This window comes from Cryphonectria parasitica, assembly GCF_011745365.1.
Source record: "Cryphonectria parasitica EP155 unplaced genomic scaffold M406scaffold_3, whole genome shotgun sequence".
NCBI classification, from domain to species: Eukaryota; Fungi; Ascomycota; class Sordariomycetes; order Diaporthales; family Cryphonectriaceae; genus Cryphonectria; species Cryphonectria parasitica.
The window spans coordinates 1743159-1769867 of record NW_024468911.1 but is presented as its reverse complement, the minus strand read 5'-3'; the positions used below and the strand labels follow the sequence as shown (position 1 = coordinate 1769867).

General features: G+C 52.5%; 11 protein-coding genes across 11 annotated transcripts; 6 read left to right on the top strand and 5 right to left on the bottom strand.

Annotated features, from left to right (window-relative positions):
• Positions 1-1866: 1866 nt before the first annotated feature.
• M406DRAFT_97783 (uncharacterized protein) lies at positions 1867-2795 on the top strand. Its single transcript, XM_040926377.1, has 2 exons — positions 1867-2043; positions 2158-2795. The coding sequence occupies exons 1-2, from the start codon at positions 1966-1968 to the stop codon at positions 2578-2580; spliced, it is 501 nt and encodes a 166-aa protein (XP_040778115.1). The 5' UTR covers positions 1867-1965; the 3' UTR covers positions 2581-2795.
• A 933-nt stretch (positions 2796-3728) lies between these two features.
• M406DRAFT_350424 (NAD(P)-binding protein) lies at positions 3729-4934 on the top strand (the record flags this gene model as incomplete). The annotated part of the gene is made up of 1 exon (XM_040922551.1): positions 3729-4934. One exon carries the CDS (start codon positions 3729-3731, stop codon positions 4710-4712), a length of 984 nt encoding a protein of 327 aa, XP_040778114.1. The 3' UTR covers positions 4713-4934.
• A 3417-nt stretch (positions 4935-8351) lies between these two features.
• On the top strand, positions 8352-8961 carry M406DRAFT_69314 (uncharacterized protein; the record flags this gene model as incomplete). Its single annotated transcript, XM_040925250.1, has 2 exons — positions 8352-8513; positions 8569-8961. The coding sequence occupies 2 exons, from the start codon at positions 8352-8354 to the stop codon at positions 8959-8961; spliced, it is 555 nt and encodes a 184-aa protein (XP_040778113.1).
• A 934-nt stretch (positions 8962-9895) lies between these two features.
• Positions 9896-11507, top strand: M406DRAFT_345310 (uncharacterized protein; the record flags this gene model as incomplete). Its single annotated transcript, XM_040922066.1, has 4 exons — positions 9896-9959; positions 10091-10136; positions 10283-11258; positions 11316-11507. The coding sequence occupies 4 exons, from the start codon at positions 9896-9898 to the stop codon at positions 11505-11507; spliced, it is 1278 nt and encodes a 425-aa protein (XP_040778112.1).
• Positions 11508-11716: 209 nt separating this feature from the next.
• On the bottom strand, positions 11717-12108 carry M406DRAFT_69312 (uncharacterized protein; the record flags this gene model as incomplete). The annotated part of the gene is made up of 2 exons (XM_040925249.1): positions 11717-11904; positions 11991-12108. 2 exons carry the CDS (start codon positions 12106-12108, stop codon positions 11717-11719), a joined length of 306 nt encoding a protein of 101 aa, XP_040778111.1.
• Positions 12109-12713: 605 nt separating this feature from the next.
• Positions 12714-13511, bottom strand: M406DRAFT_232346 (uncharacterized protein; the record flags this gene model as incomplete). Its single annotated transcript, XM_040915899.1, has 2 exons — positions 12714-13316; positions 13425-13511. Coding segments are annotated over 2 exons (690 nt in total), but the record flags the coding sequence as incomplete, so codon positions are not given.
• Positions 13512-15550: 2039 nt separating this feature from the next.
• On the top strand, positions 15551-16903 carry M406DRAFT_328247 (FAD/NAD(P)-binding domain-containing protein; the record flags this gene model as incomplete). Its single annotated transcript, XM_040920307.1, has 3 exons — positions 15551-16138; positions 16200-16268; positions 16331-16903. The coding sequence occupies 3 exons, from the start codon at positions 15551-15553 to the stop codon at positions 16901-16903; spliced, it is 1230 nt and encodes a 409-aa protein (XP_040778109.1).
• Positions 16904-17620: 717 nt separating this feature from the next.
• Positions 17621-18307, bottom strand: M406DRAFT_328246 (uncharacterized protein; the record flags this gene model as incomplete). Its single annotated transcript, XM_040920306.1, has 1 exon — positions 17621-18307. The coding sequence occupies one exon, from the start codon at positions 18305-18307 to the stop codon at positions 17621-17623; it is 687 nt and encodes a 228-aa protein (XP_040778108.1).
• Positions 18308-20666: 2359 nt separating this feature from the next.
• On the top strand, positions 20667-21276 carry M406DRAFT_328245 (uncharacterized protein; the record flags this gene model as incomplete). The annotated part of the gene is made up of 2 exons (XM_040920305.1): positions 20667-21189; positions 21230-21276. 2 exons carry the CDS (start codon positions 20667-20669, stop codon positions 21274-21276), a joined length of 570 nt encoding a protein of 189 aa, XP_040778107.1.
• Positions 21277-22688: 1412 nt separating this feature from the next.
• Positions 22689-23614, bottom strand: M406DRAFT_337984 (GINS complex, PSF2 component; the record flags this gene model as incomplete). The annotated part of the gene is made up of 2 exons (XM_040921309.1): positions 22689-23348; positions 23501-23614. 2 exons carry the CDS (start codon positions 23612-23614, stop codon positions 22689-22691), a joined length of 774 nt encoding a protein of 257 aa, XP_040778106.1.
• A 679-nt stretch (positions 23615-24293) lies between these two features.
• On the bottom strand, positions 24294-26674 carry M406DRAFT_11443 (uncharacterized protein; the record flags this gene model as incomplete). The annotated part of the gene is made up of 5 exons (XM_040915369.1): positions 24294-24364; positions 24436-25023; positions 25118-25196; positions 25262-25431; positions 25483-26674. Coding segments are annotated over 5 exons (2100 nt in total), but the record flags the coding sequence as incomplete, so codon positions are not given.
• Between the last annotated feature and the right edge of the window lie 35 nt (positions 26675-26709).

Below are 26709 nucleotides of genomic sequence, written 5' to 3'. Positions count from 1 at the left end.
GCGCGAAAGAGCTGTCTACTATCTATACCGAGAAGCGACGTAAAGGATATCTGTATAGCATGAAGACGATTCAGATTAAAGCATCATCATAAATCAAATGGAGATCGTGAGCGAGAAGGCCCGCATGCTGTGGGCATGGGGATGTGATCTTCGCGAAGTTTTCTTCAGTGCAAGGGAACCGTCTTTTGGGTCTGGAGGCGTGTTTATGGGGGGCCAAACCTTAGCTCCCGCGCGCGGCTTCCGAGATGCGACTCGACGGCCTACTGATTGATTGACCAGCCATTTAGGAGGCAAGTACTACTACCCCTCAACCCTCACCCCCCTCTTTCCCCCTTTACAAATGCCAGGGCAAACCTTTACTGGAAGGTTGTATTGGGCTCATCAATGCCGTGATACCGAGCCATGCGTGCACAGCATTTAGACTCTAAAATCTGGAGAAGATCTTCACACAGTATTACTATGTGTAAATTATACGAACTTGATCCACCGATGAGTGAGTACGGAATGAGCTTCCCGCCATGTGAACATCTACAACAGTGACGTATAAGTCATTGATGAATGTGTTTTCGTCCCTCGTTTTCTTCTTCATCCTTTTCGTCCTTTTTCTTAGGTAAATATGTTCCACGCCGTCATCATATACTCTTGGCAGGTCCCGTTGTCCATCCTCTGTCAAGCGCTGGCTGCAGGTTCATCGAGTTGGGTCTCGGGTGACGAGGGGGTGATTTATGGCAGCGCGGTGCAGTGTGATCACCCGACGACATGGGAGGTGTTAGCCGTGCTATACCATAAACGTAGTAGTAGTCATGCTAGGGTGGAGTTAGATGCCACGCCAGAACCCAGCACCTGCAGTGGCCCACCAAATCCGCCTGGGGAAATCTCCACCGGTTTGTTTTCCTTTTCGTTTCTCTTCCCTCTTTTTCCTCATCTGATCTGTCAACGAGAGGATTTACTGCGGCTGACTTGTTTCGTTCCTGATGTCGCTTTGGCAATACGACTCCTCCATTTTTGCCCTTTCTTCCTTTTTCCCTGGGGTTTTTCCTTCTATTTCCATGCTTGGTTTTTGTTCAGAGTTCAGACTAGCCTCTTGGAATTTCAAGCTCAACCCAAGTGTGGCGGTGGTTTAACCTCTCATAGTTTGTTAGTAAGTCTAAACAGTGGATCCCTCCAAGATCGAGCCATATGAGTGTTGGGGTGGCCCCAGCAACACATGGCCGGCCACCGGATAAGGTTGTTGTTGCTATGCTCCTTTTCTCTTGTCTCCCTCTCTCAGCCGTCCCTCCCCCAAAGGTCACATACTCTCTTCCCACTGTCTCTCTGTCTCTACTTCCATCTGTCCCTTCTGCACTCCTCTCATATATGATTACAAGGGAATTTTCATGCGTGTTAACATGGGAAGAGGAGAGACCGGCTCCTCTCGAGTCGCAATCATTGGATTGGCAGATCAAGTTTTCAGCTTCTGCCTTCTCTCCTAGGGTTGCACAGATCATATTTCCCTATGACAACACGATAGTGCGTACTATGGTACTACTCTGGTGGGCCCTGCTGTTCTCGCTCGGCAGCGATCAGGCCGTCCTTGCATGAATGTCCCTTCCCTTCTCGGGTTCTTGGTTTTCTCTCCTCATTGGGTGGTGGCTCCTTCCTGCAAGATCCAATATGAAGCCACATGCCGAAGCTTGTCCAGAACCAGGAACGGCTCAACAGGTCCTGCCCTGCCCTGCCCTGCATTCGAGTATGCTATTACTTCCCCAATGGCTCGGCCGCGGTTCCTTCCTGCCTCCGTCCGCCTCCATTCTCCTCCTCCCCGGATGGAACAGTGACTCGTAATAACTTGGCCTCGTTCACCTTATCCATCCCGTGCGTAGCTTGAAAATCAATAATTTGGTATACTTCCTCCAATCTCTACACTACAGCATTTCACAGCACAGTCTATCGACATCCCCATCTCGACCGAACCCACCGCCCACCATGCAGCTCTCCTTCTTCTCCGCGGCTCTCTTCGCCGGCCTCAGTTTCGCCCAGTTCTCAGGTCTGCCAACCTGTGCTGTAAGTCCTCTCCAACCAGAGTCTAGTCCTTTCTGGCACACGCTCCTGCTCAAACCCATCTGGTTACTACCACCCACGATTGATCTAACCATTCTCTCTGCACCCCTCTCACAGCAAGACTGCGCCTCCGACCAATTCTCGGGGGGCTCCTACGCCGGCTGCGGCACCGACCCCAAGTGCATCTGCTCCAATCAGGACTTCCTCTCCAATATCGCCTGTTGCCTCGTCGGCGCGTGCGACGCCGCCGACCAGACCAGCGCCATCGCCTTTGCCACCCAAATTTGCTCTGCTCAGGGCGTCACCGTCCCCACTGTCGTAAGCTGCGCCACCGCTGCAAACACCCAGGGGACCGCCGCCGCTACCGCCACGGAGACCACCGGCTCTGCTGCGACCGCCAGCTCCACGTCCGGAACTGCCGCCTCTTCCAGTGCGACCAGCGGGAGCGCCGCACAGGCTTGGGCCCCAAGACAGACGGCTGCCATGGGCATGGAGATGCTGGGGCTGGCAGCTGCCGGAGCAGGCATCGCACTCATGTGAGGGGCAGCGGGAAGTACGAAACATGTGGCCCGTGAAAGGCGTGCGGTCGTGCACCTTGCGATAGCCTGGCTTGGCTGCTCGTGATCAGCCTCGATTGGACACGGAGGTGCCAAGTATGGGTCAGAAGTGACGATCAACACTTGTGATGATGTCCAGGCCTTGACTACTGGCACGCTTTTACCTTCATTGGTAGCCGCTGGAGAAAAAGTGGGAAGAATCACTGCAGCTGTGCAGGTATATATTGAAAGAGGTTTCCGGGTCTGACGTCCCCCTCTTACGGTGCGTGCTTATGTATACAGCTTACCCTGCCACAGATAGGAATAATGTTTAAAGCGGTCTGAATCACTTGACTCTCGTTGATAATTCGAGAATCTTCACATCCTGCACCATCACCGAAGTAGGACTCTTGAGAGGACCCGAATGCATCCAAAGCGCGGACAAAGTGATTGATTGCTACCCCTCCGCCCCCCCCCCCACGCCCCCCAGGTCTAGATCGTGGTCCTGAGAGGCAGAAAATGAACGGTGCAACTAAAGAGATGGATCCACTCTGGGTGATCACATGATAGCGGTGTGGGATTGGGATCCGGGCCGCTTCCAACAACCACACCTTGATATGGTTGTGCGAGACATCAAATATGTGGCCTGCTTGTCGCGGTTAATTCGTGGGATCTCCACCGCCGAGGCATTGTCCCCCTCACCTTGACTATCTCGGTCTCGCGACCGAGAAAAATACGCTCTTATCGCCAAGGTCACTCACATACGCCTCCCAACAGCCAAATTCGCCTGGTTACCCAGCCTATGAATACCCCGGCACGCCTAGGAGGATGTCGATGGCAAGGGTGAAGGTTCATGGTGGACCGTGGATCTCTCTACACATGCGGGGTTGAACCTGCGGTTGGCCCTGCACCGTTTTTTTCTTGTTATTATTGAAGTTTAAAAAAAGAAATGAGAGAAGCAAAGTGGGAAAATGGTGTGATCGCGGGTGGAAGAAAAACGGCGTCCTATTGTTGTCTGCGTGGGATTCTTCTATCATAAGACACACCTCACTCCTCGGTTGTCCAGCTTCTAAACTCATCATCAGGCCAAAGGGACCTTAAAAAATTGCACACAACGTCGCCATTCTCTAGCAACTCGATTCTTCCAGCAGCATGTCCAAGAAATACGTCCTGACCGGCGTCGGTGGCGGCATAGGCTCCGTCGCGGCGGACTACGCCATCTCCATCCGGCAGCCCGACCAGCAGCTGGTTTTCTCCACGACTTCCCTAGCAAAGCTCCCCGCCGGCAAGGTAGAAGAGTGGCGCAGCCAAGGCGTCGAGGTCGTCGAGGCTACCTACGAAGACGTCAACTCTCTCATCCCCGTCTTCCAGGGCGCTGAAGCCATCGCCTGGATCTCCACCTGGGCCATCTACCACCGCCCAGACCAGGGCGCCAACATCCTAGCCGCCGCCCGCGCTGCCGGTGTGCACCGCGTGCTATACTCATCCTTTGTCGGTGCGGGGCTCGCAGTCGGCAGCCCTGAGGCCCTGGCTCGTGATGTGCGCGCCGAGCTTCCCTTCCTCCCACAGGATCACGCCCTCACCGAGCGCCTCATCCGCGCCTCTGGCCTGGTCTGGAACGTCCAGCGCAACTACCTGTACCAGGACAACATTCCAGGCCTGTTCTCCGGTGCATGGAAGTACTGCGGCGATCGCTGGTTAAACAACAGCGGGGGCCGGGGCGCCGCCTACGTCGCGAGGGAGGACTGCGGGCGCGTCTTTGGTGCGCTCCTTCTGGGAAAGGGGGAGCCGAACACGGCATACCATGTCAGCGGGCCGGCGGCCATCACGGACAAGGAGGTGTTTGAGTACATGAATGGAAAATCGGGCTACAAGGCTGAGTTTGTGGACGTTGACGACGAGGAGCTGCGGGCATGGTGGGCAGAGCGGGGAATGGGAACGGACGCGCTCAAGGCGTTTGAGAGCGACCTGCCGCTGAAGCTGTGCCAGGACGACCTGCTGTGCTGTGGCTCCATGGTTCGGGAAGGGTATCTGGCTGAGGTGCACGATACGGTGGAGAAGCTGACAGGGAGGAAGGCGTTGAGCTATCAGGAGAACTTTGTCAAGTACGAGGGTCTCTTTCCGCGGAATGAATGAGCGGAGACCGCGAGGCAAGGGGCAGCAGAGTTCTTGAGAGTGATCGCCGCATACGAACATTCGGACTTTGTGCGCAGCAGGAGGCCCTGACCAGTCATTACAGAGTACTGGAGCGCCAAATGACACACATTGACGGAAGAGAGAGCAGGAGAACACGAATCCACATGCTACCAGTGTAAGACGCATGTAAAGCTCGAGTCAAATCAATCTGTCGTCAAATCTCTCCACTACTAACAATTCATGTGTCTTGAAACCAACCGTGGCGGCTGTGCAAAGATAAATCCCGAGGGCCTGCCACTTGTTTACTTGCAAATATGGTGTCAATACTGTGTCTTTTGGAATAGTCCTTTAGTGCCCCTTTCCAAGCCGCCTACATTAACTTAATCACAGGCTTCGATATCCTCACGAAACCGACCCGTTAGCAACAGATTTGAAGGTGACTATAAATTTGTGTCAGCAAATTGTATAGTGCACGACTGAACTGGTTTCATATCTACCTTCGCTCATACGGGACCACCCTAGAAATCCCTTCCTGCCCTCCTCCTTCAACCAGGTAAGAACAACGGGTCCATGTTGACTAGTTTGTCGTGGCTCTCCAAAATCTAGCTACCTGGGCGTTTCGCGCAACTCTCTCCAAGCCGCAGCTCTTCTCTCTGCCATCGCTGTCTGCCCGAGCGCTGCTGCTGCTGCTGATCAACCCCGCCACCAGCTTGATTTAGATCCGCAGACGTGGTAAGCGGGGAGAGTACGAGCTCTTGGATGGCGACAAAGATCAGAACAGCAAGCATGAATACGACGAGGCCGCTCGCTGATGAGGACTTAGCTACTCTGCTAGTTCTGATGCAGAGCCGCGCCGACTGAGATGCCACCTGCCGAGGTCGTAAGCAGAGGAACTCAAAGATGCAGTGGCATGGTGTTATTTTTCTCGCTTTGAGAGAGGTTGAACATTTGAAGCGCAATAAGTTCGAAGGGTTTTTTGGTTTTTTTGGTTTTTTTTTGAAGGATGGAGGGAACATCATGCAACGCTACATGTGGATTTTCGGGTATAAAGTGAATACTAGCGTCCACGGGCATTATAAATCGTACGCTGTGCACTGCCAGGACACAGATCTGAAGCTGACCAGATCTAAGTATCCTCTATGACGATCCATAAGGCTCGTGCTGCCACTACCCTGACAATGGCCTTGCAATCCGACCAGGGAATTTCAACGTGAAAGATGTGTGTGTGTGTGTGTGTGTGTGTGTGTGCTGATGAAAGTGCTTCTAGGTGAAAAACTAACACCTGTCCATCGATTACGAGCACTCGAGTTGACCGAGTAGGTGCACGCTGATCCAAAACCTGTGGGTCATTCGTTGTGTCGGCGTCGTAGACATATAACGCCACAAGAGACTTGTAGACCTAGAGACCAGACTTAAGTACTTATCTTAAATTCTTTTAAAAATTCAAGTTTGCGCTCGTAGTCCAATTGTTAGATATTCATGGGCGCCCGCCCAGTCTTTGAAGATTACCTGCTTCAGATTTGGCAATGTCAGATGAGCATCCCCGACATGCATTAAGATAGGTCTATTCATTAATATCATTGTAAAAATAAAGACAGTGTCACCTATGAGATGTCAGAGTCCAGGGAGGATGACTTTTGCATAGAAATATTACTGAATATGCCGCTTGCCCCCAATCTTGCTAGGCTCTTCGCAAATACGTAAGTAAATACTTAAGTACTCAGAGGTAGAGAGTTCGCTGTCCCAACGCCCGGTCGCACACCGAACCACGTGTAAACGAAGCGCAATGCATGAATGATGTACACGAAGGGGTGTTTCAATTGTATTATCATAGGGAGAACACGAAGCGTGATTGGCATGAATGGTTTGTGGAGTTTGCCTTTTTCTCTGGCTCCGGTCCCTTAAGGGGAAGGGGGACAAAAGCAAGCCTCAGGAGAACAGTGCCTGACCACAGTAGTTTCATTACTAGGTCATACCAGTACCAACCCTCAGGAATACCTTGAATCGCCTGAATGTGTTCTTTCCCCCCTAGGAAGTACAGGGAAGTTTTGTACGTGTCACTAGCGGCTGATGAATGCTTTTCGAGTCATAAATAGCCAGGCCTCGCAGCCCGCTCGTAAGCAGTTCCTCACAATAAGCAGCGCTTAGGCCATGAGCTGCAACAAATCTCTCCTGTCAGCCAACGCACATTCCAGACAGTGCTGTGGCCGGGCCAAACAAGACCAAAAGGTAGTATCGAATTCTCTTGAAGGACGATCATCTTTGCTCCTTTACATAGTACCCATGACTCCAGAGCCGACTTGTGAGATTTGAAGCCGTCACCTGACACGCCCCTTGAGCCTTCGGTTTGTACAATCCACACTGCAATCTAATACTACGCGGCTATCGAGTTCCATATTTTCCCCTTTGACAAGAGAGATGGCGGTCGGTTTTGTATGCTACTTAATAAATGGAGTGTATAGGGGGGAGGACCCGTGAAGGCTCCACTGGGCCCGGTCCGTTGTGGATCGTATAGTAGGAAGCCCACAAGATATTTACCGAGCCCCTTCCACGCACTCTCTCAAGCGTCTGACACTCACGTAGGTAAATCTGTTACCTAATGCGCTCGTCCAGACATTACCACAGACCTGTAACTTAACGCACAACAAGGCATAACGATGACACCGAAGCCCCACGAGGCGCTTTAGAGGTCAGCACATGCCAGCCCAGCAATCTAAGGGTTCGCACGGCCCGCCCCCTCTCTTTTCTTCGGATCAGGGGTCATCGTGAGGGTCGTCAGCGAGATGAGCGTTCCATGAACATTCCAGAATGGCGCTTTGACATTGCTTTGACCTTGCCCATCTCTGGATGAGAAAACAAAACACCACTCCTCATACCAGACATCCGATTGGCGAGCGGCTGAGAATAGTATGTCACTCCTTGAACTTCCCCGACATGCCAAAATGCCGCTCATGCAGCCATGCCGATCACCCGTGCATACACAAAAGCCCTGGGGGCAGGGACTCCCCTTCAGTTTGGGAGGGGGGGGGGCGCCACAAAAGGAGCCCCTCGGCCGCTTATGAGAGCGCCGCGCGGCCACCTGGACGAGTTCTGCGACCCTCAAAATGGGCGTTGGTAGAATTACTACACTGCCACACAGCAACAAGGATTTCTGAGCATACTTTCCTCTTCAAAACGGGCCATGTTGCGCAGGCTCAAAAGAAAAACAGAGAGGAAAAGACACAAAAGATGACAATGACCCGGACGCATAATGTGGAGTCATTCATGTGCCGTGGTAATTTATACCAGGACGCGGTTATATCGTCGCGGGGCCCGCCGATCGAACCCACCGGGCGTCGACACGTTTGGTCGTTCAACTGGATACATATAGCAATCATCGAGGTTTCTTGTTCTAGTTTCGCTTCACGCATTCCCCTTTTCCCCAGATGGGCAACCAATCTCTACGGATCTTTTTAAGATTGACCCCGCCAAAGCCCAATCACTTACAGCCAAGCTTTCGGCCATTATATATACTTGTTCTGCATGGAGCTGGCTCATACCTTGATCCCAGGATTCGAACCCTCTCCATCAGCGAAAGAAACAAAACAAAACAGACTCCCCCCTCTTAACCGACGAACCCTAAATATCCTACCCGCCAAGATGATGCTTCCCGACGACCCGATGAGATGTACTGTGACTCTTGCAATATTTTGGTTTCTCGGCTTCACATTGGTATTATGCTGGACCATCTATACCCTGCCGGACGGAGGAGGTGAGGCAACTTGGGTACCCGATGTGCTCCGTCGAGATACATGCATGATAGTACGTTTCCGTGAAACCTGGGATCAAAGTTCCCGTGCTGACTTGGCTCTCACAGCCACTGTGTCCTCTCGTTTTCATCATCGTCTCCGTCTTCTGGCCGATCACCATCTGTGTCTTGATAGCCAGGCAAGCAGACGCACTTTGCATGGCGGCGCTCGAGCGACGAACAAAAACGCCGATGCGGGAGATACAACACCACAAAGAAGAGTCCTACGCACTGCTGCGCAACGACGAAGAAAGCTGTGTCGGTGTCGATGGCGGCATCCCGCTCGAAGATTTCAGTGACGAGAGCCCGCGCTCAAGTTGCGACGAAGAGTCCTCGCCACTTCCCTCAAATAGGGTGCACATTCTTTCCAGTGACGCCCGCCGCGACCTTCGGCTCATGCCGTACCAGCCCACACGGCCGCCGTGTGTGAGGGGGATCCTCGGGGCGAGGACAAGCTCATGAACCCCGTGGCGGCCGTCCGAACCGACCATGGGGTTCCAAAGAGAGACCAAAACTATATTTACAGATATCCCAAAAAAAAAAAAAATTCTAAATTGAACTCAAGTCTCACCACGTTCAGGATTCGTGGTCTATCGATTGTCAGAGCAGTGTTGGTTTTGTGCCTTGCTCTCTCGTATGTCTTTGAAATCGTAATTAAATGATACAACATTTTGTATCAATTGTCATTTCAAGTCCCGAACCCCCCCCCCCCCCTCTAAATATGATAAGATGTAATTGGCAAGCTCTTGTGCTTTCACCGAGGTACGACGACGTTACACTTATGCACGCTTTCGTTAAAAAAAAAAAAAAAAAAGGAAGGATTTCCAAGCAATGATATGCTGTGGGAAACAATCAAGAAATGGGGCCTAGAGTTGCAACTCTGTTAAGCGAAGCTTAAAAGAGCTACTATGGTGCGAGAAGAAGACGAAGAAAAGATCAGCCAATGTGGTAATCTGTCTGAGATCAGGGAGACAAATTCTCTAAAGAAGTCACCAGCTGTCATGTCATTGCCGTCTCGCGCATACATTGACAATTACTTGGTAACTGTGTGATTCCTCTAGAAGTAAATTGGTCAAAACATGAGAAATTATTTGCACATTAGAAATATTCCATAATGATTATATCACTTGCCTATTTTCAATATTCTTCTGATTGGAAGTGGGATGTCAAGAACTTTGAACGGGGTTTTTGCTCTGTTTTTCCTCGAAGGGGGCCAAGTTGGGAAGGCTTGACCAAAGGTAAGACTTGACCCACCTTACTGGCGGCTGTGGCCCAGCTGGCATCCCTGTCGTTGAGCTATCCCGGACAGGCCCCGTGGACGGCAAGTGCTGGTCCGCCGTCACTGTCAAACACATGGATTTACTCACTTCAACTACCAGACCAGACCAGATATACGATGGAGCAATCACAAAACTTGCCAGTACAGGGCCATGTGCGAAATAAATCATCATCGGCGAGATGTATGTATATCAGCAAAGCAGAAGCGTCTGAGACCCACTGATAAAGTGTCCTCAGTTTGGCCTCAACACAGCTTCTTCACACCCCGTCGTTGTCTCAAAACAAGACACAGCCTAGCTAACTTTCCGCGCAGCCTCTCGTCCAAGGTCCTCGACGAAAGGCCCTCTGGATATAGATGAGTTCGTCTCACAAATCTCCAGCTCACAACACGCTCTTCAATGCCATGCTGAACCATAGACCGTAGCGACCCCCTGGCGTCGTCATCCCCGCTCTCGCCTCAGCACAGCCGTCTTCTGCCTACACGGCCACTCTCGCGACAAGGCAGCCCGCGTCTCTCCTCTGACCGGTCACGCCACCAGTCCCCCCGCTCTCCAGCACCACCAGGCCGCTCCCCTCTGGCCCCGCCAAGGGACTTTGCCTATCTGCTCAAGCCCGAGATCTACCACCCTCTCAACGCCGCCCAGACCATCCCCGCCTCGTTCCGCAGCTCAGCCCAGCAGCCCCCACCAGGCACGCCCATCCCGGACCTCCTCGCCCAGGGCCACTTCCGCGCCGCAGCCATCGCAGCCGTCCATGCGCTGACGGGCACAGGGCCAGAAGGGGAAGGCGGCGGTCACGCCCCCGCCCCGACGGACCATGCACGCATCTTTGACCTGCTGTACACGCGGCTGTCGTGCCTGACGCTCATCGACGCCACGCAGACAGCCGCCCAGGAGGCGCGCGCCCTCGAGGATATTAACAGTGCGCTCTACACCGATGAGATCTCGGGGTTGCACCTCATGCCGTGGGACCTGCGCCTGCTCGTCGTGCGCCTGCAGGCCATGGGCTTTGGCGACCCTAGGCGGGCCGTCATGAGCTACTACGACATGGCGAGGGAGGCAAGGGGCCGGATCGCAGAGGCTATGGCCGTGCATGACAACTCGGCCAGCGAGATGTGGAAAGCCCGGCTGTCGGAGCTGGGGATCAAGGTTGCAGGCGCGCTGGTGGAGATGGACGACCTTCCCGGCGCAGCGGCCCAGCTCGCGTCGTTGCGGGACAGGGGGGACGGGAAGTCAGCCATGTCCAAGGCGCTTCTGTGGCTGCAGCTGGGCGATACTGATGCCGCCAGGCGGTGTGTCAGGCAGGGTGAGGCTGGAGACAAGACCATCTCGGCACTCTGCGATATGGCGGACGGTGACTACGAGGCTGCCCTGACCGTGTGGAGGGGGCTGGCGGCGGAGGAGGAGGGGGAGACAGCCGGGGACGAGATGGTGGCCATCAACCTGGCTGTCTGCCTCCTCTATACGGGCAAGATGGAAGAGGTAAGCACGATACCAGGAGAAATTGCCCTGTGACATGGACTGACGAGTTTCACACAGGGAAGGGTAGTGCTGGAGGGTCTGATCGAGAGTGGCTACTCATCACACACCCTGCTCTTCAACATTGCAACCATCTACGAGCTTTGCACCGACAGGTCACGGAGTCTAAAGGCCAAGCTTGCTGAAAAGATGGCCGGGATGGAGGCCACGACAAGGGGTTGGGAGAAGTCCAACGCTGACTTCAAGCTGTGATGGCTGACAAAGGACTTCTGGAGCAAATTTAAGTTATATTATAAGACAATAATTCCTGGAACAGTAGTACCCTATGCCAGCCGTGTACTTAGAATCATCCGAGAAAAAGTGAAGACACATGCAAGCCATCCATGCCGTTGTAATCCCGAAACGCCATGCGAACCTATATTTCTTTCTCTCGTACAAGCGGGGCCGTCCGTTCTCCTCGTCTAGCAGATGCAAAAGTCGCAGGGCAGTGGGCACGGGATGATGAAGCAGAATCGACCAGGGCACATCTCGCTTCGTTCGCCGCCTCGCAGATCTGTGGTGTCCTTGGGATGGGGACGCTCAGGGTCTGTACGAAGAATGGGGGCCCAAGCCACCAGCCAGTCAGTCAATGGATCTCTCTCCTTCCAAGCTGCTGAGCTATTGGTGTAGAAGATGGGGGAAATGGTCGACACGAGCAAGAAGGGGCAGAAAAGGAAAAGGCAGAATTCAACATACCCATGGGCTCCATCACCTTGGGCTGGTTTGCGTGGACATTTTCTGGCACACTGGGGAGCGCCTGGCCATTGATCATGATGGCCGGGAGGTTGTAGGCTTGAGACTCGGCTGGCGACATTGTTGGGTCTTTTTGGGAATTTTTGGGTGGTTTGTATTTGTCGACGGCTGATGCGGTAGCAGTGGGATTGATGGTAGGCTTTGGGAAATAAAGAGGGAGAAAGAGAGGGAGAGAGGCAACCCAGGGGACGAACAAGATTTCGATAGTAAATAGATGTGGTTCGCTCTCTCCCTCTTTCCCCTTGGTTCTTGGCACTTGGCAATTGAGAGTGGCCGGGATGGACCCAGGATGACATCATCGCCAACCTTGATTTTTGCCTGTTTGGGCATGCGAAGCTACAAAAAGCAACACCATTATTGTTTCCATGTGTTTCAGGGACATTCCTTGTGCTCGCGCCAAAATGAGAGCCTCAGGGTGCGAAATTATAATGTCTTTTCTTTATATTTTTGCTGCTACAATACCTGATTTGTTTTCACTTTCTTCTACACCCTCGCTGACGCTGGTGGGTACATTTCGAATTGAGCAAAATCAAAGTCGAGCCTGGGGGACTGCTCAAACCTGACATGCTCGGCGTGCTCGCTATTGGTGCTCCTCTTCCACGGACCCCCAATCCCAGCGTCGCTCGGCTGGTGTACATATCGCAGGTTCCGAGGCAGGCCGTCGGGACCCATACCCAACTTCTTGTACATCCGGATCTTGTCGAGCGCCGTCTTGAAGTCATCCAGGATGACGGTGTCGGTACAGCACTTGAAGACCAGCGCCAGCTTCCAAAAGGGGTTGACACCCACGGGCAGCGCATCTGAAAACACTCCGGTGACGGAAAGGATGTCGAGAATGACGAAGGCGATGCTGAGGAACATGGCAACCAGCATGACGGCGAACCGAGGCGAGATGGTGACCACCTCGCGCAGGGTCATCTCGCAGTACATCTTGATCACCCACAGCAGCTTGGCGCAGGACGCCACCCACCACGGATCGCGGAACAGGACCTCGAGGGGTCTCGTCTTGGTGAAGAGCACCTCGTTGGTGTTGTTGAAATAGACAAACGTCGCATAGATCTCTAGGATCCAGTACGGCTGCACCAGGGCCACGGTGCCGATGAAGATAGCGCTAGATCGCGGCGTCAGGAACGGCCGGAGCTTCATCCACGCGATAACGCTGTGCAGCTGCGTCGAAATGTGCAGCCCCACGGCTGCCGTCGACAGCCACCATCCGTATATTGGTCTCTGCCAGAAGAGATTGAAGGACTGCCATCCCCCTATGACGAGCTGCGTACTCAAGATCTTGAGTCAGTTAGTTCAGACTTGGTAGAGGACAAAGACTGAGGAAAGAAGGAAAGAAATAACAGGGAAAAGGAAGGCAGAGGGACGGTGTACTTCGAGAAGGATAAGTTTATGTAGCAGGACGCCTTTCTTCATGTTGGCGACGGTGATACCTGCCATGATGACGAGTCCACCAATCACTGTAGATTTGTCAGCCATACTCTGGTCTTTCTGTCTACGGCCACATAGTAGTGGTCGACAAGCTCGGGCATACTAAGCATGACACAAAGGTTCGTTAGTGTTGAGGTTAAGAAGGAACATGAGATGGTTGTTGTGCGAGTGAGTTCTGTGGCCTTCACCACAAGACACGACTTACCTGAAGCCTTCGGCCCAGCCTTCTAACACAATAGACCCACGGCCCGAAGGGGGGTCGCTGCCAGGAATTGTCCTCGGTAGCAGCAGCCCATCACCATATAACGGACTCATGATGACTTATCAGGTGTGTGAATTTTTGGTGGTGAGACGTCGTCTATGTGACGCGATGCTGTTGTGTGGCCATGTGGAAAATTATCGAAAACGGGAGAAAGAGGTAAGAGAAGGACAAATTGTAATCCTTCTAGTGGCAAGTCGGTCTCCTTTTTATACAATAGGGCTGCATGAGCCTTACTGACGCAGGGAGGACTGCGAAGGATTAGGATTCTTCTCCAAGTTGTGCACACCATAAACATGGTTTGAGCTGAGAGATCTTCAGCATTGGGAGCGGACGCCATCAATCAAACAAAGACCAGCAAGACGCCGGTGCGTAGGCTTACGCGCATGATAGCAGCGCGCTCTAAGGCTACCCTCCCTCCAATCCTCCTCATGCGAAAGTCCACCGCCAGTCTCCCGTCAGCCCGGGGGGGTTGCACAGTGCTGACGCGAAAAAAGAAATCCAGGATGCTGGGGAGATTCCTTTGCCACGCACACCAGAGTAACCTTCTTGCACCCCTCCCCTCTTCCCCAAAGCTGACGTATAACACCCTCTAATAACATCCATCTCACCTCCCCGCCTTCTCCGCGCTGGTGTTTGGTTTGTGTTGCGGCGCCAGTGTATTTGAGTTTAGGCAATTGATCAGCGCCCAGGCATCAGTTTGCGACGAGTAAAAATGGAAACACATTTGAAAAAAGACCTCTCTCTGGCATGGTGAGAATTTTGTTCGACGTAGGACAAGCTTGACTTGCTAGTTGGTGGCCGTGTATAACCTTCCTTGTGTGTAATCAGCACGAGGCTAACATCGCCCTTAGTTCTATAGTAGCGGGGATTAATAATGATTGTTTAAAAATGAGATGTGAGGGGGGTAGCAAACGACAGTTTTGGTGAAAATTGAAGGATGAAGTATGGCTGAGACTTGAGTTATGCCTATGGGTCATATTAGTTCGCGTGTGACCCGGACTATTTTTTGTGTAGCTACGCACAGCCTACAGGAGCCAAAGTCGTCATGATTGTTTTTTTTTTTTAAAAGAAACGGAGGGGAGGTTGAAAGACTAAGTCTACGCAAGTACTTTAAGTCCTGACTTATTAAGCACTTAGGTAAGTGATACAATCTATATTAGTCGAAAATCCAGTCCTTTACTCCCGGTCGACTAAGTGCCTCCGTAAAGTAGGCTGATTGTGATGGATCTATCAAATCTGCTATTCCCCGGGCACGACCCTTAGCAGTTCTCCACTGATGAAGTATATAAAGAAGTCTGTCTTGTGGAGTTACTACTCTCGGTGGTTTTCTCAGCCGCATAACTAGAATAACCACAAGACTTCGGTTGTGATATTGCCCGTCTTTAACCCCCCCCCCCCCTCTCCCCAAGAAAAGAAATACTGGTCAATGGCCCACATTGAAAAGAAAGAAGAAGAAAAAAAAAATCAAAGAACTTGATCATCACGATGGACTCGCTCGTCTTTAGCGTCCTGACTCTTGATGAGGCTAAAGAATTAACTAGACCCGGGAGAAAAAGATGATGGATACATTTCCCCGCAACACATAAAATCTGGGGAAACGTACCCGAGAGGGAAAATGAATGGGCCCGCTCGGTAATAATAGAGACCGAATCCATCGAGGACTCGCTACATATTAATGGAGCCTCACTTGACATGATAAATAACTCGTTCGTCCTGTCGACTGCTCGTCACCTCAACATCAAACCAGGTAGTCAAGACTCTCGCTGTGACACGAATCATCGCACCTAGTTTCATCTTAATACCGAATATGGCCGAACGTCCCTTCAAGCAAGTCCTTATTGTAGGTGCTGGGCCAGCAGGCCTCTTGTTGGCCCTCCTCCTCTCCAAACACGGGATACCAGTCACCATCGTGGAGATGTCCGATCAGCTGGACCAGCAGCCACGAGCGGCACACTACGGCCCAGCGGCGACACCTGATCTCCAGCGAGCAGGCATCCTAGACGAGCTTCGTGCCAAGGGTCTGAGCCTAAACACCATGTGCTGGCGCCGCTCTGAGGATCATAGCTACATCTCCGGGTTCGACGCCCATGTTCTTGCGGATGTGGACGGCAACGACTGGAGAACCGTGAGCTACCCGCTGCAGGATCTCAACCAGCTCATGCTGGATCGCTTCCTGAAGGAGTACAACGGCAACATCAAGTGGCAGCAGAAAGTCGTTGATGTGGGTCAGGATGTTGACAAGGCTTGGGTTGACCTTGAGACGCCGGACGGCCGGAAACGACTCGAGGCAGATTATGTGGTGGGCTGTGACGGTGCAGGCAGCGGCGTTCGAAAGGCCTTATTTGGCGACGAGTATCCTGGCTTCACTTGGGATGCCCAGATCATTGCAACAAACGTGAGTCCAGGTCGACACTTTAGGAATAGCAGTCTCTCTTTTGCTGAACAAACGATTTCAGACCTATTACGATTTCACCAAGTTTGGGTTTCACGATGCAAACTTCATCATACACCCAGAACACTTCTTTGTAAGCCCCCTCACGTTCTAGAGATCATGTTCATAGACAGCTTTTATTAACATATCACCCAGATGGCCGCCAAATTGACTGCGGACGGCTTGTATCGCATTACGTACGGCGAAACACCAGGACTGTCAGTGGAAGAATACAAGAAGAGACAGCCTTGGAAGTTCGAAACAATCCTCCCCGGCCATCCAAAACCACACGAGTACAAGATGATCAACTGGGCACCGTACAAGATGCATCAGCGCTGTGCGCCCAAGTTCCGAGTGGGCCGGGTTATGCTTGCCGCTGACGCAGCCCACCTCTGTAACCCCTGGGGAGGTCTAGGCATCACGGGCGGCTTCGTCGACTGCGGCGGTCTTTATGACTGTCTTGCAGGCATCTGGGACGGGAAAGCGGATGAGTCCATCCTCGACCTGTACAGCGAGAAACGGATCGAGAAGTACCAGACCATCATCAATCAGATCTCCCAGGAGAACTTCCGTCGGGTTTCTGACAAAGAACCGAGCACAAGATATGAAAGGGATGAGTTTATGCACCTTTTGACCAAGGGGGAGACGGACAAAATGTTTTTGAAAAAATTGCTCATGGATGGTTTTGACGTGAGATATGACTTCACTCAGCACTACAAAGACACATAGTCGCAGGCACTACGTACGACAAGCAACGGAAATGTTTGAGCTCCTAAGTTGATGTATTCTTTCGGCCTTTTGTAAGTGTTGTCTTATAGAGTAGCGATCTAGTTAGCTGAGTAGTGTGATGAGTACTCGGCGATGAGAATAGACTAAGATGAGGTCCAACATCTATTGAGGCTCATTTGTTAAGTTATTCATAACCCATCACATGAATGCAAATTGACTTCACGATGCTTTCCAATGTAGTTAATGTATCTCGAGGAAGCCCGTGGACAACCAATCAAAACTTATTCTTTGACGAATCAAGCTTTTGCTCTGTGGACAAGGTTATTGTAACCCTACAAGGGACAAGCATCATCCATAGTCGAAAATTCTTGCAAAGTGCCACAACACAAGGCGATTCCCAACATGCCTCCTACAATCAAGGCAACTGAAGTTTCCCTCTCCATCACGTGTCATACTCTTCTTCTCCACTCTTCCCGCCTTCCAAAAGATTGATCAATGTGAACATGACCTTCAGGAGAGGTGATACTGGTCTGTTTCCGCGCCAAGACACGGTACTGGCAGCAGAGAAATCAGCACGGTCAAATTCAAGAAATGATTTCCCAAGCAGTTTTATCTGTTTAGAGAAAGAATGTACAGGACTAAGGACCCGCCAAAGATTTACCTTTGTGATCTTTCTTGCATCTCATGCACTATGTGGTCGTCTTCCAAGGACAGCCTTCACGGCACCGGCAAGGCCTTGGGGAATTTGTGGTACTCGAGTGCGTTCCAAACACCCGATTCCAGAGGGTCCGCCGTGAAGAAACACTGAATGTGAGGAAACTCGCGGTCCAAGGCCATCTTGGCCGCCTGCGCCTGACACCGGTAGCTGCCAAAGCGGTACTCCAGGACACTGGTTCCGCTGGCGCCTCCATAAATCCGAGTAATGATCTCGTCGACCTGGAAATCCAGTTTGGTCTTGAAGAACTCGGTCAGGGTGCGCGGGTTGACAAAAGCGGGAGGACCCCCGATGAGTAGGACACGGCTGGCATCCGAGTGGACGAGCGTCGGGTTCTCGGCGGTCTTGACGCGGTTCCACATGACGTGCGCCTGTTGGCCATCGACGAAGAAGCCGCGCTGTCGGCATAGGAGCATGAAGTGGTGTGCGGCGTCCCGCTCGAAGAAGACCACCTTGGCCGCGCAGCCGTGATGGCCCCGGGCATGCTCAGGGGCGTTGATATGAATTGCAAAGACGCGGCCCAAGGGGCCCATGCCGTGAAGGGCTATGATGAGCCGATGGACCGTCAGGGTAGCAGGAAGGTTGACGATGAAGACCGAACAATTGAGGGCGTGAGGGATGTTGGCACTTCGGTTGGCAACGAGAAATGGGTCGCCACGGTAGCTAGGGCTGTGACCTAGGGCGACCATGGTCGCGTGATCTACATTCTTGTTGGAGGGAGCTGTGGCTGGGCGTGTATTGCTTAGACTCTCATTGCCTGCACCCATGGGCGCAAACAAGACAGGGCAGTTCCATGGCTCCTGGCGTAGGATCGACGAGGGATGAGTAGAGGCACCGAAAAGCACCGTCTGTTCAGGGACTCGAGGCGCGCGTGCTGAGAGCAAGAGACTGTGTCTGGTCTGTCCCAGAGCCTCGGCAGCCGTTGCATTGGATGGACCTTCGGTGGAACCTTGAACCCGGATCTGGTTGCGACTGGTCGATCTCCCATCGACAGCGGCAGTAACATTATCAGAACAGCGTGAGGGAGAGTTTTTCACATAGCCACCAGCAGCCATTACAAACTGGGTAGTGGCTGGAGTTTGCCCATTACCACCATTCGTAGGAACGGGAGGGAGTCTTCGGACAAAACCAGCATTATCTCCACGAATGCCAGTGTGGCACGCGGCATCACCGTCGTTGTTGGCATTGCCTACCGATGGAACAGGTGGAAGAGAAATAGAATGATGATAAGCCATCGTGAAGATCGTTGAAAAGGGTAGGATGACGGCGTTGAAGTAGAATGCATAGAAGCTCTCCACGGCCTTCGCCACCCTTGGTGGTCGATATTGATGGCGTTGAGGCGAGAACTATAAGAATTCTGACAGTACTGATCTTGTCTCTATAGGAGAGGGATGGTCAAATAACTTAGCTCTCAATCGCAATTGTACACCGATCAAAGAGTAAGAACAGCGAGCAATGAGATGCATAGGTACTGCCTGGAGCGAATAATAGTGCCTAGGATCTCAATGCCAGGCCAATAAGGCATCCGTATATCTTGTCACTTCGTCCAAATGGGACAAGTAGGTCTCAAGCCTGCCTCTATGACGGTACCAGGGCTTTGCGAGGGGCCTAGTTTCAGCTCAGAGCTGTGTTCAACACTCCCAAGCCCTGATCATTCATTATCTGACATGTAAGTCAAAGACAAACAACTTAGATGACCGTATAGACACCAAGCTATACAGGCATCACACATGAGCACACAGTACTGCATGAAATTGCGTAGTAATAAGAACCCCATAGCGAGTCTTCATCAGTCACTCAAAGAGTGTGGCCTCAAAAACGTTTTAAGACGCAATCAATCAGGCACAGACTGGAGAGTATTGGCTTTGACATCGGATTACAACGTCTTGTTCAGACCAATCACTAATGTAGGCTAGCAACGAGGGTTCTTGGATATCAGAAGAGAATTGCTGTGGAAGGTTGCTTGTGCGTTGAAGATGGACTCAAGGACTATCACCTCGGGCCGGAGTACCAATGGTTTAGAAGACAACAGGTCATCAGACTACCTCCAATCTGGTTATACTTCTAACTCATCTCTTTGTAATTCCCAATTTTGTCCTGGAGATATGGCGTGTTTCCACAACTCAAGTCTTAACCAACCACTCTGTCAATATGCACAACCATTAGATTGCTCATTGCTCCTAATATGGCCTGTAAGAACCACTAAAGTTGATCACTAGATTGATATTTTCATTCTATCGAGTCATGGAGAACAATTAATCAAGTCTGGTTGTACATGAAGTGCAATTATTGCTTTATACGTGCATTTGCGCTTGCCTGACGGGTGAGATGTTTTCCTGAATAATGGAGTGGAGATGCTGGATCTTTTCCCGTCAAACAATGCCTTTCACAACGGATGAGAAAAGAAGCGAATTCTCTTATTGTATGAGCGATAGTCTAAGGGGAGGCTTCATTGTTTTCATTGGAATTATGTGTTTGCCATAAAGAGAGTCTAATTTTATACTTCAAAGTAACGTAGCGTTGAAAAATCGCAAGGCAAAGATATTCCTCATCCTGAATTCGAAAGGAGTATCTATTCTGTAAGGAGCGCGGGGTGGGAGAGCTTACTACCTAGGTAGTACCCTTCAAGACCAAGACATTGTGATGGACCTCTCATTGATGTCTATTCACAGCTTGACTGAAAAGATTCTTTGTCCATGTGCCGTCACCACGTCAGAAATAGCACACATGCTGCCATTGTCTACAGTATTTTAAACTCGTCCACTTCAACACAAAGAGCACACATAGAAAACACCATTCCACAATCAACATCGAACGGTCTTGTCGATATTACTTTAAGACCCTGTCTGGAGATTGCTGTTGAGTGCTCAAGATGCCTTTGAAATTCCTCTTCCAAGTCAACAATTGCAACAAGTGAACACCGTGCCCGACAGCAGGACTGTAAACTTTTTGAAAGAAACAAGTTGACACATATACGCAACACCAATACCGACAAAAGGAAACCCAATAGCGCTGTAACTACATTGGAAAACCCAGACGTGACTCACAATGCCAACAAACAAGAAGCGCCAGGCGGAGCCCACCGCCAATACTGCGAATAAGCGACGAGCTGGAGCTGGCGCCTCCGTCGCAGCACCAACTACACGGATGACCCGCTCAGCCTACAAAAAACTCAACCAGGCAGGCGAGAAGACGGCCAAACTCGAACAGGGTCTGCCCATGGAGACCCGCCGACGCAGAAAACAGCAGCAGTCTCAGCCAGCGGCGACCACCGTAGCATCCTGTAAGGATGTCTCGTCGCCTCAACCTCCCACCGTCGACCTTGCGCTGGGCGTGACGGCAGGGGGCGCGCAGGTCCGTATCCCGATGGAGATCGACGATGATGCCGCTAGTAGGCCGGGCAGCTTGGATGATGCAGCGGGGTCTGCCACGTCGGCGGAGACGGAGCGTTCGTTTGACACGGCCAAGCAGGCTGGGTTGTGTTATTTGGCGGGAGTAGAGGACGGGGAGGATGACACGGGCAGGCGGAGCTTCACCACTGTGGTGTATGCTACAGGCGTCACGCCGGATGGTAAGGAGTTTCATGTTCCGATCACCATGGATGCAAGCAGAACACCAGGAAGCCAAGAGGCTGCTGCTGCTGCTGCTGCTAATGTAGGGATGAGTCTTGTGTCAAAGCAGTATGAGGTCGTCGAGGATACTACCATAGCCTCCATGGAACCGCCAGCAGTTGGCATACAGGATTCAGCACCGATTGCATACATGGGACCTAGCTTGGATAATTTGACGCCCGAAGAGTGGGAAGGTCTTTGTGCGCACACACGGTTACCGCCTTTCAGCGGTCCTGTGTGGGATCAGGTAGAACAGCCTATGCACCTGTCGGATTCTATTGCAGCTGTTCCTCCAGATACTCTGCCGAGCCCCGTGTGTGTTAATCTGCCACAGCTACAGGGTGCATCTTCAAGTCTAAGAAGACCTTCTCTTCCGGTCCGAAAACCGTGCTGGGACGCGGATGTGGTTGGGAGATTTAAGCAGATGTGGTCGGTGTCGGGACGCGGCGATCTGGATCCGCACCTCTCTGAACAGGCCGAGGAGATATCCGAGAAGACTATGGTGGCCCCGGAGATCAGACAGAGTACGCACTCACTCTCCCTCAACGGCTGCAACGATGAGCCGATCAAGAATGAGGTCCAGGCCCAAGCCACCTTCGAGCCTATGGTCGTGGTTTATACCACCGAAGATCTTGTCGAAGAAGTGTTCAAGCCAGTTTCTGCCGTCGCAGGACGAACTAGCTCTTCCGACTCATCTGAAGACTACTTCCCGAAGCTCGTAGAAAGTGACAGCAGCGCTGCCTCAGGAAAGAGAGCATCTGAGACTGCTGAAGTACACGACTCGGTTCCAGAGCCTTCAACACCACCACCGCCACCACCGCCAGCACTATCTCTTGGCGGTGACGATGGGCCAGTGATATGTGACGGGTCCCATGAGACGGAACCAGCCCATAACTTTCCAGGTAATGCTCGACAGCCGCATGAGGTGTCGTCGCAGGACACAGTCTGTCCGTACCACAAGCCCATATTCGCCGAGTGGCCGTGTAATGGAAGGTCGTGGAGTGGGATCTGTGCAGATGAGCAGTGCTGCGTCGAGCAGTATGATGAGGACAGCCTGATTTATTGACCTTGGGGACCCATACTGGTCCTCACGCTCGCGCTCTCTTTATGGGACTTACACATCGATCGCAAAGTGTGTGGGCGTGGGAGAACTGGTAGGTCTCAAAAATTAGCATGTAATTGACGCGAAAACGCCTTTTCTTCTCCTTTTTCTTCTTCTTCTCCTCGAGGACCTTTTCAAATCCTCGATATTTCGACCTGTAGCCATGCTTATGAGCCCCATCCCAACAACGCCTGTCCCATGCAGTCCTGAATATGATATGGCCACCTCTATTCCCTTATTCTTTTTCTTCCTTCTTCCTCTTCCCCTTCCCTTTGTATGGTCAACCAGACCAGTGTAAATGTGAAGAGATCAACAACACCATATGATCATGTAAAAGCCCATCCCATGCTCTTGTCATCATATCCCCATATCCTCATCGCTCTCCTCATCCTCGCCCACCCCACCACCTTCCTCCTCTTCCTCCCTGCGCGTCGCCTCGGCGCTGGCCCCAAGCTTGCGCACGCCGTCCACCACGCCCAGCACGAACCCCCTGTTCTCCGCCAGCTCCATGGCGCCTACGCCCCGCAGGTTGATCACGCCGCCCCCAAACGCCTCCAGCTGCGTGGTGCTCGCCCGCATCTTGGCGGCGCGCGCCTCCACTAGGTCCCGCAGTAGACCCCTGACCACGCCCGCCGGCGCCGGCATGTCGTCGGCCGCATGCGCGAGAAGCACCTCGGCCATCTCGAGCCAGTGGTATGGCAGGTAGCCCGACGGTGCTCCGGCCACACACCCTTGCAGGAACGGCGGAGAGAGGACCACGTCGTCGTTGTCGCCAAGCGGGGCTGTGTTGATGCGGTGCGCGAGGCCGCTTTGGCCGTCGGCGCGGGCGGGCGGCGGTGGGGGTTTGCTGAAGGCCTGGGGGTCCTCACGGGTCTCCTGACGGATGATCTCGGCGAGGGAGGATGGGAGTAGCCAGGCTGGGGGCAGGATGTTGGCGCGGCGCTGTTTTTTGAGGAGGAGGGCGAGCCAGAGGGGAAGCTCTGCGCGGTGGGGTGGTTTGAGAGGCGGGGTCGTGCCCTGTAGAGAAGGAACAAGGAGGAGAAGAAGAAGTGTCAGCTGGGTTTTGGTAGTCCTTGCTTTCTTTTTCCTTTTCCCCAGCAGAAAAAGAAAAAAGACAGGAGAGGAGAGGAGAATAGAAGCCCAAAGACTGCGCAGGGACGGAGGCATACACTGAGAAGGTCTATACTGTCGAGACGCCCTCTTGGCACGACTGTCACCATTTCCATCTCGCATAGAAACGACACCTCGGAGGGTGTGAGGCCCGGTGGAAGTGGGTGGGCCATATTGTGCTGTTGGAGCAGATTGTCATGACATCGAGACAAAAGAACGGTAGGGCAGAGGTATCTTGGACAACCAAGCCGTGTCGAATATATGCTGGCGGCTGGTCGAGAAGCTCTACACGTGATGCTGCAGCGGCGTTGAACTGAAGCTGGGACGCGACGCGACTTGGCCTTGAAGAGTTGCCGTGGTAAATGATTCAATTGAATTGCATGTCTGGGTGATCCTTGCATGATCTTCAGTGGCCCCTAACCCTGAGCAGATCAATCAGTAAGACGTCCTCTCAACCGACGAATCAATTCATCATGTATTTCAGACCTGTGCAATTATTCATTGATACGGCAATCGCTATACAGTCGAGACTTTTCGCTGGTGCATAAAAGAACCAGAAAACATCCACAAGAATCCAAAGGCAAGAAACTAAAGTGAGCCGACATTCCCTCGACAAAATGATACCAGCCCACTCAGGATAGTTATCAAGCCGCATGCTTCGCTACCTCTAACAAACGGTCTTGTCATCCTCTTGTCACTGTATAATGTCTGCTCTGTGATCATGACAGAACTCTGAGCCCTCTGTATAAAGGGAACAGGACATAATATTGGATTAATAGTCCGACCCAAGGTGCAAGTGAGACTGCAGGAAAGGGGCTGTGTCAGGAGGCGAGAGATAAGGCACGCTCAGAAGTAGCTCCTCATGGCATCCTGATATCCAGTGCCGCCCTTGAGGTCCCTGTCAAAGCTGACCTGTACATCCACTGGCACAGTGTTAGAAGCTGGGCGCACGAACAAGCAAAACAAGAACGAGGGGTAAGGGGAGACGACTCACAAATCTGTCGGACATGCTTCATGGCAAGTGGCTCGCCCTTGTTGACCGCCAGAGCCTGGGCACGGATGACCGTATTCTTGATCTGTCGGCCGTTGAGGTCATGTCGGGCTAGGCTGTCGTAGTCCTCGTCCGTGAAGCAGATCTTGTCCTGCATGGTCTTCTGCTGCGCCCGGGCCCGATCCACAAACATCTTGAAGACGGTCTTTTTGGCGCGCAGGTCCAGAGGGTCGTACCGCAGAGCAATGTGGATCCGAGACTGGAAGGCGTCGTCAAAGGTCTCCACCCTGTTGGTGGTCAGGAACAGGATCCCCTGGAAATACTCCAGCTGGCGCAGAAAGATGCTGACGAGCGCGTTGCGGTGGATCTCGTGCATGTTGCGCTTCTCCAGGAAGACGTCGGCCTCGTCCAGGAGTAGGATGGCGCCCCAGGCGTGGCAGATATCGAGGATTCGCTGCAGCTCCGTCTCGAGGATGCGCGAGTCTGTACCCAGCTCGCCTGCAGAGACCATGTACAGTGGGCACTCAAGCAGCTCGCTGATGCCTTCCGCCGTGAGGGTTTTGCCCGTGCCGGGTGGTCCGTGTAGGACCGCTTTCATCAAACAAAGTCAGTCAGACGGACCATCGTACAAGCTTTGTGAGGGGAAGGGGGGCCGGGGGGGGGGGGCGGTTTTCTAGTGACATACCGACCAGTCCTTTGCCCTTGCCCTGAATCACATCATCAATGGACTCTGCTGCATGGTATTTGTGAGACTCTACGAGAGCCTGGATTTCCTCGGTCGTTAGCTCGTACTTCCTGAGACGTGCGACACCTGTTGATCCGCACAAACCTTGACAGTGTCCTTGGTCCTGGCCTCCAACACCAAGGACTCATACGCTTTCACATTCCAGGAGACGTCTTTGATGCCTGACACGGTAAACTCCAGCCACAGCTTCTCTCCAAAAGAGAAGCCCAGCACGAGCGAAGAGGCCGTGAGGTACTCGTCATCGGTGAACACAACTGGCTTCTTTGGTTCCTTGGGCTTGTCGTCTCCTTCCTCTTCGTCATCACTGGTTTCGTCGTTGTCATCCAGTTGACTCTCCACCTTGGCCAGCTTCTCCTTGCCGAAGTCTTGTGCCTCCTCCTTGGTCATCCGGACCACCGATACCCTGCCCTTGTCGTCCTTGATGAATTTAGTGACGTACTTGATTCTGGTGTCATCGTTATCATCGCCTCCCCTGCCATCACCGTCATCATCCGAGTCATCGGCGTCCCCGAGACCGCTGTGATCTTTGGGTCGGACAACAGAGATCGGGTAGTTGGGATTGATGCGGCGGTGAATGGCAGTGTCGACCATGACCCTGCCGTTCACGTTCACCTTGACGACTGCTTTCTTCTTCTTGTAGTAGGCCATGCCCTGGAAGGCCTTGTAGTGAACTCCGCTGAGCGAGACGAATTTCTTCCCGCGCTCAATCAGTTCATTGCGGATCTTCTCCTCACGCTTGTGGAACCTGAGAGGGTAGCAATTGAGGCTGGTGATCTTTTTGGCCCCATGGAACTCATTGATCTCTTCAATCATACGGCCATATCCAAATTGCTTGCCATCGTACTCGAAATACTTGCCATCAATGTAGTAGAATTCGCCCTTGGACATGTGACTATGTTTCTCAGCAGTGTCCACTCTGAACACTCGCGGGTCTTCGTGCGAACCATAGGTCGTTGTGTAGGCCAAGGTGTTGGGCTTCCAGAGGGCCCAGAGCAGGTCGAAAGTAATCAAGCCATGTTCGAGCATGGGGTAGAGCGATTCCTTGACCTGCTTAAAGTCCTTGTCAATATACTCGACCAGAACCTCCAGGTGTTTCTGCCGCTCCAGCAGACTCTCAGATGCTTTCTGGCGTTCCTCCTCGTTGGCCCCTGGAGGGCTCTCGGCCTCCCTGCCCAGGCTTTTGGCGTGCGTGCGCATGTCTTCAAGGTATAGGAACAACAGGTTGGGATCCAGCTTTGGGGTCTCTTCCACCAGACTGACGCCCTTGACGTCTCCCATCACCTCCTGAAGAGATTGCCGCAATATCTTGCTCTTGATGTCAACGTAAGTAGCCTTGAATTTACCCTCCCAGTCGAATGTCCGACGGACGTGGAAGCAGTAGCCCTCGTACTTGGTCTGGCTCGCAGGCTCTGCCGTCTCTTGAAGTTGGAAGTTGTGCAAGGCATTGTTCCAGACCTGATCAACCCGCTTGTAGTCGAACTTCTTGGGCCTCTTTCTCGTCGACGAGTCAACGGACTTAGCGGGCTGCTTCT